The following is a 12,226-nucleotide window of genomic DNA, read 5'->3' as shown; positions in this document are numbered from 1 at the left end:
CAAATAACCCGCTCTCACTGACCTAGGTCATCAATATCGACAAAGTTTGACTACTTTTTGTATTCTGTTGATTATTGTAATTAGATATGAGTATCCACTAAACTTACATCATATGCCTGCTAGGCTTGTTATATACTCCAACCAGGAACTTCCTAAGGACTGAGTGGGAAACCCCTTGTTATACTGTCCTTACAGTACAGTCACATTTCCTGTTAAATGATAAAGCAGTTCTGGACCATGCATCAATAGGAAAGTAATTTAAACTATCATGACTCAGCTTAGTGCTTTAAATAATATTCCTTTTGATCTCTACAAACAGGGTCTACAGTGTAAACCCAGAGCTTACTGTGAGTATCTATCTACTTGTCTGACTGTCTTGTGTTTATGTCTATTTATGCAGTAATTTATGGTCCTAATATATATATTTTTAAAATGTTATAGCTCCACTGTCAGCATTTAACTGCAGGAATCAGCCTGTTAGCAGCACCGTGGTCAATAATGTGATGTTGTCTACTGTGTTGGCATGTGAAGGGAGGAAATGTTCACTCCAGCTTAAAATCGGAACATCAGTGAATGCTACTGGTGTGTATTATTCTGGTCACATTGTGTGAATGAAACGCTTTTGATGTGGTATATGTTTTAAATGTTATACGTTTACACAATTTATTAATAAATGTAATAAATGGTTTCATATTTCTGTTAGATACCTCTCATTTTTGGATAATATTTGTATGTTTCACAAATTTGTAGTGTTTGCACTGTGACAACTTACCCCACTATGTTCAAAGTGTGTTCAGTGAACTGTATCCTTTTGTCTGGTGCAGTACTCCTGAAAATCGTCAACAACTGCTGTTAGATTGCTTTATAATTACTTTGGTAGACCTACTGAGTCATTCCTAAGTCACTGCATTTAAACAAATACTCCGGTAACTCATTGACACAACATTGCCTTCTTAGTACAACTACATCTTTCTAACACCAAACCTTTCACAACAATAAGTTATTAATTAAATACTCTATAATCTGAAAGGTCTATCATTAACTAAACACAACGTGCCTTAGTAATTACTACCTTATTGATTTAACCTGAAATATTAATTGAAGGAGAAACTGCAAAATGACGTCACCACTTTGCACCACCCACAAAACGGATGTGCTTCGGTTCTCCTAAAGTTTCGACCTGTTTTCCAGGTGATATTCGTGGAGTTTCAGTATGTGCCGATTCTGCAGGGATGATAGGACATTGCCAGATTTACACCTTTGGCCATGTTGGCAAAGGAAAAGCCACAGGAAAACAGGTACAGTATAAACATGTGATGCTTACCTGATAGTTACACTATGCAAAGCGATTTCTAGCATTACCACTGAGAATTTTATCAATGACACAATTCTGTCAGAGTACCACAGAAACTATAATCTCCTACCTTGTATGACATTGTCAGATATTAATTAATACTCTGTTTCTGCTTCTAGGTTGATGTGAAGTTTAAATGTGTTCCTGTTAGACCTGGACAGCTTGTGTTTGTGACTCTCAAAACCATTCCCAACTACTGTAAGGCCACGTGGACACAAAGACACCTTGTTCCTGGTATCAGTGTTGTGTTTATCAGCAGTCTATATATAACGCTTATACACAGTGTAGTCACACATGCTATGAATACCATTAACAGCTATTGCCCTTTTCTTTTTTTAATGCCAGAATGCAGTCATGAAGGTATCAGAGATGAAATCGCAGAGTGCATCAGTAAGTTTCATTATCATGTCACAACATCGATAGTTAGAAAGATAGATAAACAGTATGTGAAGCTGTAACTGTACTGTCATTTTGTTGTAGCTGGGAAGCTGGCATACACTGTGGATAAAGCCAGGAATGCGTTAACAGTGAAAGTGACTGATGCTCCAGAGGACACAGACTACAACCTCAGGCTCTGCCATAAACGTAATGTCATCTGTGCTGGGGAAGGGGCTCATAGAAAGGTAAAAACAATGAACACACTTTCCCTTGCATTTCCTAGAAGACTTTGCATCGTTTCATTTTACCCTTGTGTTCTGCATGTGTTTCAGATAAAACCACAACATCTACAGAGTAACATAACGCTTCATTATTCCAAACCATTACCCTGTTTGTGCATTGAGGTATGAAAGCTTTATTTGACAGAAAATTAAGGTTTGAACATGCAATCTGACAGGTAGAGAAGGATGTGCTGATTTCCACCGTCTTTTATTTCAGGGTTGGCCTGCTAGAGTAGATGCAAGGAGAATTCAAGTGTGTCCGTTCAAAAACAGTAAGTAAAATTTACTTTGTTCAAAACAGAGCTCCTAGATGTTATCAGTTTTTCAATTTACACTGCAAAAATGCTTTGTGAGGTAACCTAGCATTATAAAACAAGTGGCAACATCTGAGGTAATCTTCAGACCCGCCTCAAAACCTTTCACCAACAGTTAAATTGATGGGGAAAAAACTTCCTTGCATTGGCCTGCTTATTTGCATTTGGTTGTGTTGTATCTGTATCAGATTTATTTTTGTACTAGTTAGCACTTGTTAGAATTTGTAAAAGGAGTACCTATTTCCTGCAAGCCAGCGCTCCAAATCATTAGCTTGCCAGTGGTCTCAAATGTGAAGCTAAAGCACTTAAATCAGTAATTCACCATCAGTTACCCTAATGTTGTTTCCAGACCTGCAGTGGTTTCTTCATTTTGTGGAACACAAAAAAAGATATTTTGAAGAATGTTTCACCTGTTTTTTCCTTACATTCTCATTTTTGGTCAAACTGTGCCTTTTAATCACTATTGATAAATCAGTAATATTATAAATAATATTATTTATATTTTAAAGCTCAAAATTTCTCTCTCTGTAACAGATTTAGAAGAACTGTGGTCTGGGATAACCTATGACTTCAATAAGGAAGAGTTGATATGGGAGCCGCAGTGTCCAGTCAAAGTGTCAGTTTCTCTGTGCCATGCTGATGGAGGGAAAAGCTGTCAAGACATTGGAAATGTTTTCCACTCAGAGGGACAAAAAGTATGTTCTTTTCCCCTCTAATCCTTTGTTCCTTTTTATTACATGTACAGCTACTGATCGTTAGGAACCCTCATATCATTTTTTACTGTTTTTACCTCAGGTGATATTCTCTTCCGTGGATCCACACCCAACACTTTGCACGAAGGTTGAATGGTTTTTTTTTTTTTTTGCATATTTGCTTTCATCCAAAAATGAACATTTTATCATTATTTACTCACCCTCATGAGGTTCCAAACCATTTGACTTTTATTCTTCCATTGAACACAAAAGGAGAAATGTAGTAGAATGTAACTGCTCTATTCTGTGCAATGAAAGTAAATAATGACTGGAACTGTCACATTACAAAAATGATAAAAAACACTATAAAAGCACCATAGAAGTATAGTCCATATGACTCATGCCCTATATCCACATTGTTTTGAACTATATTTAGAGGACTATACGTCCTTTTTTTTCTGTCAGGGATTTCTAAATTGCCTAAAATGTCCGGATTTTGGCTTTTTTCCCCTATTGACATGATCTCTACAGTCCTCATACATTATATGTACGTGTTTTGCATTGTTTTGACCGTTCTATGTAGCCTTCTTGCATGCCATAATTGTGTACAATGCCTGTATGCTATGGTTAAACTACTTTTCAGTCATTCCCTTCAGCAAATAGGAAAACAAAGGCAAAACCCAAACATTTTAGGCAATTTAGAAATCCCGGCCAGGACATGTTTGGGAAAAGGACGATTTATAGTCACCCTACCATATTACAAGTCATAAATTAGTTTTGTGTAAGTTATTTATCATTTAAAATTATGGTATGTTCTTTAAAAACTATCAAATGACTTCTGGTGACTTGAAATTTACCTCATGAGTTGTTTAGATATGAAGTCGGAATTTAAAATTTTGGGTGAACTGCTCCTTTAAATGAATGATGTCATTGACAGAAAATAGCTTTTTGGGTTGGGTTGGGTTGGAATTCATTGTCATTTCTTTTTTGTAGTTTACCACTGAAGTGGGGACATGGATAAAGTGTCCTTTTGCCAAAGGAAATTTCTCAGGTATATACGCACAATAGCTTTCACAGGTGTTTATGTTGCGTACTGTATGATGCTAAATGTCCTTTTATCTGACAAGTCTGGACAGCAAAAATGACATCAAAAGATGGTCAGCAGTGGGCAGAGATTTCAACATGGGTCAAAGCCAGCTTCTCTGTTTCTGTCTGTGAGATGAATCCCTCCTCTCAGTGTAAACGAATCGAGGGAAACAAGTTCCAAAACCTTTCTGTGGTAAGGAAACTTGAGCAGGATAATCTGCCTGTAAGATCAGTTGTAATAACTTCAGAGCAAATGTCATATGGATGTTTTTTTCATAGTTTTCTAGGTTCATTCCTATTTCATTCATGCCTCCACTGAAGGCAATTCCCTTGTCAAAGTAAAACTTTTCACCTGGTTTGTACCCGATGACATGAGAAAGAAAAGGGTCTGTTCTAAGGAATACTCAGAGCACAGAAGCGGTCTTGTTTAAGCTTGTTTGATGTCATGCCAGGTCTTATTTGTTTTCTAGGACAAAATGAAGCACACAGTTTTCAACTTGTCTAAAAGTGCGTGCGAAGTGTGCGTCTGCATCCAGGTATGGCAACAAAGCAAAGTGACAGTAACAGTGCTGTCAAATCTTGTCGGATTTTTGTCAGTGGTAATTACTGATGTGGATGGTCTTGTGTATTCATGTTTGTAGGTCCAGAGGGTAGATGTGCGCTTTTCAGTCCCTGTACTTCAGTGCGACTTGCAGTGTTGTAAGTACATATGTAAAGGTGATAAGATTGAGTGTTGCACTAAGTGTAAATAGCATATTTTCTTAGCGTGAGATGCTATTTGCACTAAGTGAAAATAGCAATATTTTTAACGATATGCTATTTACACTAAGCAAGAGTTTCTGCTATTTATATACTACTTATTGCAAATAGTGGCAATTATCTGCACCTCAGTATTGTAGTACATTATAAAACAGTACGCAATAATAACATATCGAGTGTAAATTATACTTTTAATTCAAATTATTAAATGGATGCCGCCTTATTGGGACAAAGCCCTCCTTATACCTACCCTAACCCTACACAATACTTTATTTTAACCCTACATAATACCCTACACAATACTTTATTTTCAACTTTTTGATTATTTCCTTCATTTTTATTGAAAATAAAAGCCTTTCCAATGGGATATGAGATTTGAAAATGGAGAAAAAAAGTTTGGCAAAAGGCGGATTCGAACTCGGGTCGATTGCGTCAAAATGCATGCGCCTTACCATCTACGCCACTAAAACTGATGTGAAGCAAGTGTCTTTTTTCAATGTTGACTATCCCAATCACACGATGGTGGGCGGAGTTAGTGTAAATAGCCTTTGCCAACAAGGCGTAAATAGACACTCTGGTAGCTTGCTAAGTGACAAGCTACAGCTTCTCATAATTTCAAGTAGTTCAGCTGATCTAAAGCTGAACATTTTTTAGAAATAGTTTAATGTAGCTACAATACAGTAAGATAATAGCTACTAGCTACATTGTGGGGACAATAAACTAGTGTTACATTAATGAAAAGTTAGTAAGTTAGTGCCATAGTATGTTAGTGATACAGCTACAGCTACTCTTACTTTCAAGCAGTTCAACTACAGTCATGCTAATATGTAGCTAGTATAAGCTACTAAAAAATATCAAAATTGTGGGCACAAAACAATGAAAATAGAACAATGTTTGTAGTGTAGCTACTACAAAAACGACACAATTTTGATAAATGTAAATGTAAATGTAAAAGTTGTCGTTCATGATACCCCTGCTGAAAAAAACAACAGAACCCTGCCCAAAACACAATAGAAAATGTAATGGTTTTAATGGTTATAATGGGAATTGTATTGGTTTTAATGGAAACTATAATGGTGTCTACTGGTATGTGATGGATTCTATTGGTGGGATGTTAAATCCTATTGGAAAAATGCCCAAAACACACTACAAAAAGGAATTTTTTACTGGAAAAAGCTAATGGTTTATAATGGTATTTTAATGGAAACCATTGGTATTTCTGTGATGGTTTATTGGGCTTCTATTCTTTTTTTTTTTTTTAGCAGGGACAGCCACAGCAAAAAAAAAAAAAAACATTAAACCTAATATTTAAAAAAATAAATAAATAACTTAGTTATGTGACACTACAGCTACTCTTTTCAAGTAGTTCTACAGACAAGCTAATCTTTTAAAAATAGTTACATGTTGCTAAACTAGCTACAAAAATATATGTATGTAGAGTTATGTCAATAATACAATGCAATGAAAATTTTGCATTGTAGCATTAGTAGCGCTGCCACAGCTACGTGTACTCATACACTAAAGTAGTTCAACTCCAGTCTAATCTTTTAAATCTTTTACAGCTAAAAAATTTACATGTAGCTACACTACAAAAACAGTTTGCAATGTACCATTCTGTATTGTAGCTTATTACTGTAAAAGCAACACTATTTTGAAAACAGCTAAACTAGCATCATGCTAATGAAAATGTAGCTGGTTTAGTAGCATTGCTTATACGACAGCTACTCATACTTTCATTGTGGAAACAATACAATGCCATGAAAAACAAAGCAATGTTGTGTTTTGCACTGTAGATAGAACTGTAAAAGTGACACTTTTTGGTAAACAGCTAAACTAGTGTCATGCTAATGAAAATGATGTTAAGTAGCATAATCTGTGATGCAGTTACAACTCCTCACAAACAGCCAACGCCCAAAAATGAAAATTACCCCATGATTTAACCCTCAAGCCATCCTAGTTATATATGATATTCTTCTTTCAGACGAATACAATCAGAGTTATATTAAAAAATGTCCTGGCTCTTCCTAGCTTTATAAAGGCAGTGAAGATTTTGAAGCCCAGAAAGTGCATCAGTCCATCATAAAGAGAGCTCCACACGGCTCTTTTGGACCTAAAAATCTCGACCTTCATTCACTGCCATTATAGAGCTTGGAAGAGGCAGGACATTTTTAATATAACTTTAACTTTCAGTATTTGTTTGAAAGAAGAAAGTCGCATACACCTAGGACGACTTGAGGGTGGTTAAATCATGGGTTAATTTTCATTTTTGGGTGAACTATCCCTTTAAGTTGTGGCCATAACAATGCATTGAAAAATAATAAAAGTAGCAATGTAGCATTTTTCTAAAAATGCAATTAAAAATACCAATGCAGCATTTTGTAGTTTAGCTTGTAAAAGCGACACTTTTTTGAAAACCGTGCTAGTGTGACACTAATGAAAAGTTAGTGGCCTCTCCTGTGATACAGCTACGAATAATTTCAAGTAGTTCAACTACATTCAAGTTAAACTTTTTTTTTAAACTACTTTGTACTTAGATAACTACATTGTGGAATAAATACTTGCAATGTAGTGTAGCCTCTTACTGGAAAAGCTACACTATTTTGAGCTATGTCAAGCTATGTCAACTATGTCAAGCTAATGAAAATGTAGTTAGTTATGCCACTTGTGATTGTGGTTTCACTTTTAATTGTACTGTATTGCCATGTTACATAACACAAGCTAAGAAGGATGTGAATTTTGTTGTTTAATCACACAGCAAATTGGTGCCATGACCCAGAGAGAAGTCAGGACATTGAGAAGATTTTATTGCCTGCTTTAATTTTTCTGACCGTGATCCTGGCAGCTGTCTTGTTTGGTAGAATGACAATAAAAGGTAAACTGACAGCGGTTTGACACACCTGTTGCCACTGGCTAGAAGGAAACAGCGAGATTGTTGTTGGTAACAGTAAACATTTAGTTTGAGATTAAAGAAATTACATTAATCTAATTTACAAAACAGTAATTCCTGATTTAACATCCTCTTTCCACTGAAAATAAGAGTAATAATTAAAAGCAAATTATAGATGGACGTCTTATGAACAGTTTAAGTCAAATAATAGTAGACATACCAGTTCCAAAGCTGCATATAAGCTTTAGAATTGAATCGGGTGTGGATGTGTTTTGAAAAAAAGATGAAAAGCTCTGATATACAAGTTGTTAGACTTCATTTGATACTGGCGGTTTTTCCTGGAAAATATCTGTTGGTTGTTTTGATTTTTATTTGTTCCTTGCTTCTTAGATGTGGACAAGAAGAGAACGCCATGGACGAAACTCACATGTCTGAGGATGGTATGTAAACCAGTAAGAAATAATAGGTGTATAATAGAGTCGCCAGCATGCTATGATTACAATCACTGTTGCTCATGATTCATGGTGTTTCTGACGTGATCAGACATGAGCCCTCAAAACACACATGTACACTATTTACTGTGCATACAATATGAATTTCTTTTACTTTAGATACATGTAAACCCAGTATGATTACTTTTGTAGCTAACAAATGTCTCAAGTTCTATTTACAAATGAATACACTTACAATTTCAAAGTAAAATTGCAGATGTATATCAGTAGGTATATATCAAGTGTCAGGTATTTTATTTTGTGATTTCCCTTATTTTATATTTTTCCATCTTTTTGCATTTTTACTTTTGCAACTGCATAGCAGCATGCCAAAAACAACTTAGAACACCTTAGCAACCTATTACAATGACCTGGCAATGAGTTTTGCATGGGTAAACATGACACACTTTTTCATAAGAAAACATAATAGATCTAGTTATAGGTATAATATCTCTAGATATGAATAGGTCTTTTGTGGTTATTTTAACAAATAAATGATGTCTTATGTTTCTTTTAACAGAATCAGTGACACATGCCTTCTCAGCAAGAGGATGTAGATTGTAGGACAGTTCTCAATAAAGCATGCATGTCCAAACTTTTTTTTTTTTTTACTGTAAGACTGAAGCTTAACATAATACTTGTTTATGTCTTGTCTGATGCACACATGAAAGTTGTAACACATTATATACATTGTTTTTTCTCATGCATAATGCAACAGCTGCTTTTATGAATTTATAACACGCGTATTAACATGCCCACAGAATCTGAAGCATTTGTATATACAACTTTTGTATGTAAGTCAATATAAGACTGAATTTATGTGACACATTAATAGTTTCCTGCTTTGCCTAATCAAATGTGTTTTTGTCACCTATGAGTTACTTATTTTGTACAGCAGAGGGCAGTGTGTATAACAAACGAATGTCTGTGTCAGCAGTGATGTGAACGAGTTTTTGCATCTCATGTTGATATTTCTCTCACGTCAGGCTTGAAACTAGGTCACAAATGGGTGGTCAGTTTACAGACACTTGTGTAACCCCATTGTGTTGGTTCACTGCCATAGAAACTTTTGCAGCTGCACATGTTCCTGTGTCGCCTGTGCCTGTCGTCATGATATTCGATGACACACTTTTCTCTGATCCTGAGGATGCAGAGATACTGTATGACATTCCTGGATGGTGCGGCTCTGTGCCGATGGGAGGGGCCGGGCAGAATCGGCTCTGGGGTTTGCTGATGAAAACATTCCTGAAGGATAGAGTAAAGCCCAAACAATAGAGCTCAATCATAGATATAGGACAAATACAGTTTTGGGGAGATGCCACCATTGTCCATCTTAGTCTGTGATTTTTATTGTGTTTTAATCAACTGAATAAACTTTTTTTTGGGATCATACTTAGAGTTCGCAGGGTTCACTTGAAAATAAAGGGGGTTTTCGCATGTGATGCCACAGAAGAACCATTTTTGGCTCCTCAAATAACCTTTTAATGAACAGTTCTTAAAATCGGTTTGTGAAGAACATTTTAATAATCTAAAGAACCTTTTGTGGAATGGAAAGTTTCCATGGATGTTAAAGGTTCTTCATGGAACCGTTGATGCCAATAAAGAAACTTTATTTTTAAGAGTGTGTGTGTGTGTGTGTGGCATGTGGGTGCTAGCACTAGGGAATTTTTGAATCTGGTAAACACTGTAAAACAAACCCATGTGAAAATTGTTGGCCTCAATGACTTCATCGCTGCCTCCAGACTCCACCTGCTGTCTGCGAGTCTTCAGCTGGGAGTGAAGCATTCCCCTTTGATACTTTCCATACGGACCAGACCGCTACCTTTTCTGTACCTCCCTGACAGAATGTTCGACTGGTTGCGCTTTGCCTCCAAAACGTTTTTGGGATAAAGGGATAAAGCACTGAAAAAAGAAGCAGAGACAAAAGCATTTGCTGAGTTGTCGTATGTTTAGCTACTTCCACTTAGCTGCCAGTGACTGCATGTGACCTTTTTGGTTGGGGTCAATAGCCACCAGCCCTGTCCGCTAACCTTTTGGACTGGTCAGTTTTATTACCACGGTCTCATACCATCTGTTGGTGTTTGAACCCATCAATCCTGATAGGGAGAGATTCTCATCTCAGAATATGCTTACTTCACTAGTATAGTATTCAAAAAAACTGTATTTTTCTGTCTGAGTAGGTACTACATCTGATGAGGAACCTTTAAAAAGTATGTTCTTTATAGTTTGAATGTGTTTAGTATGAATGAAATTCAGATGTTCTACACTCCTCTATGCTGTCAGTGTCATGTGACTTACGGCATCATTTACAACTCCTCTTCTATAGCCTCATGGGACTTAGGAAACTCGACAGAAGTAGTAGGCCTTCTAGGTCATCAGGGTACTTCTTGCATTGTTTAATGAAACACTACTCATTTCACATAGGCTACTGTTTTTCTGCTTTATAGTAGGGAAGAATGTATATTAGGACACACAATAGGATATATGAACAAGTAGTAACTATTCATGAAATAGCAGGTGCAACTAGAGAACACTTTGCTATTCCATGAGTGATTTTTAAGTCAAGTCAAGTCACCTTTATTTATATAGCGCTTTTAACAATACAGATTGTGTCAAAGCACTTAACAGTATCAAATTGGAGGATAGAGTGTCAGTAATGTATAATGATAAGATTAAACACTCAATTTTCAGTTAAAGGCATTTCATTATTGAATTCAGAGACGTCATTGTCTAGCTCAGTTTAGTATAGTAGTATAGTATCTGTGCAATCAAATCGGCGATAATCGCTAGAAATTAAGTGTCCCCAACTGAGCAAGCCAGAGGCGACAGCGGCAAGGAACCAAAACTCCCTCTGTGACAGAATGGAGAAAAAAAAACCTTGGGAGAAACCAGGCTCAGTCGGGGGGCCAGTTCTCCTCTGACCAGACGAAACCCGCAGTTCAAAAGTTTATATTTCTATTTTAATTTTGTTGCAATTCCTAACAACAGTAGTATTATATAGTTAGGTATTTTATTATATTTTTAGTTATTTTGTTATATTTTTTAGTTTTATTGTATTTTAATCGAGGTTTTCGCTGGGGATATGTCTCTGGGGGTCATCTGGGTGTCCTGGTCTCCGGAGACGATCAGGGCTGTAGACATCATCTCTTGGTGCTGATCCACCATCTGATCGGATACGGACTGAGAAACAGAATAGGAAAGAAACAGACAAATATTAGCCTAGATGCCATTCAACTTACGATGTAACGAGTACATCGTGTGTTATGGGGAGTGTTCCCGGTTCCGGTTGATCTAATTAATGCAGCCTAACAATCCTTTAACGGATTTGAATAATAGAAGCATATTAGTGTGTTATGTGTAAGCCAGGTTAAAGAGATGGGTCTTTAATCTAGATTTAAACTGACAGAGTGTATCTGCCTCCAGAACAGTGTTAGGTAGATTGTTCCAGAGTTTTGGCGCTGAATAGGAAAAGGATCTGCCGCCCGCAGTTGATTTTGATATTCTGGGTATTATCAAACGGCCGGAGTTTTGAGAACGCAGCGGACGTGGAGGACTACAATGCGATAAGAGCTCGCTCAAGTACTGAGGAGCTAAACCATTCAGGGCTTTAGAAGTAATTAACAAGATTTTAAAATCTATACGATGTTTGATAGGGAGCCAGTGCAGTGTTGACAGAACGGGCTAATATGGTCATATTTCCTGGTCTTTTAAAAGACAATAACACATTTTCTTTATATTTATGACATAATTTATCATTTCTAATCAGACATTGCATAGAGAAATCATGAAAAGTTGACTCAGCCAATGGAATAGCTTTGGGTGTGTACAGGTGTTCTGAATCAAAATTCGAATGAATCAACTGCTTCACAAAACGATTCAGCGTTGCGAAGCGCTCGAACCCCCGCACGCTGAGGACATCTACTGTTTAAAGCGGTGTAAATGCAAGTGTGTTGGTTCACAGACAAACTACAAAACTCTACTTGA

The 12,226-nt window shown here is 36.6% G+C and overlaps 1 protein-coding gene across 2 annotated transcripts in view; it reads left to right on the top strand.

Moving 5' to 3' along the window:
* il17rel (interleukin 17 receptor E-like) overlaps positions 1-9,836 on the top strand; it is a 46,039-nt gene extending 36,203 nt beyond the window's left edge. Inside the window, exons 3-19 of one of the 2 annotated variants that reach the window (XM_058767681.1) lie at positions 320-347; positions 532-582; positions 1,192-1,298; positions 1,474-1,588; positions 1,700-1,744; positions 1,835-1,977; positions 2,065-2,136; positions 2,231-2,285; positions 2,862-3,022; positions 3,123-3,167; positions 4,013-4,070; positions 4,147-4,298; positions 4,576-4,641; positions 4,747-4,804; positions 7,620-7,736; positions 8,142-8,191; positions 8,763-9,836. In XM_058767681.1, coding sequence (XP_058623664.1) covers positions 1,233-1,298; positions 1,474-1,588; positions 1,700-1,744; positions 1,835-1,977; positions 2,065-2,136; positions 2,231-2,285; positions 2,862-3,022; positions 3,123-3,167; positions 4,013-4,070; positions 4,147-4,298; positions 4,576-4,641; positions 4,747-4,804; positions 7,620-7,736; positions 8,142-8,191; positions 8,763-8,771 — 1,212 coding nt within the window. In that variant the 5' untranslated portion in view covers positions 320-347; positions 532-582; positions 1,192-1,232 and the 3' untranslated portion in view covers positions 8,772-9,836. Of the gene's footprint in view, positions 1-319; positions 348-441; positions 583-1,191; positions 1,299-1,473; positions 1,589-1,699; positions 1,745-1,834; positions 1,978-2,064; positions 2,137-2,230; positions 2,286-2,861; positions 3,023-3,122; positions 3,168-4,012; positions 4,071-4,146; positions 4,299-4,575; positions 4,642-4,746; positions 4,805-7,619; positions 7,737-8,141; positions 8,192-8,762 lie in introns of both variants that reach the window. The other variant, XM_058767680.1, reaches the window with a different exon arrangement.
* Positions 9,837-12,226: the final 2,390 nt, after the last annotated feature.

This window comes from Onychostoma macrolepis, chromosome 25 (genome assembly GCF_012432095.1).
Source record: "Onychostoma macrolepis isolate SWU-2019 chromosome 25, ASM1243209v1, whole genome shotgun sequence".
NCBI lineage: Eukaryota > Metazoa > Chordata > Actinopteri > Cypriniformes > Cyprinidae > Onychostoma > Onychostoma macrolepis.
The sequence above is the reverse complement of the archived record's forward strand: the minus strand, read 5'-3'. Positions and strand labels throughout refer to the sequence as shown.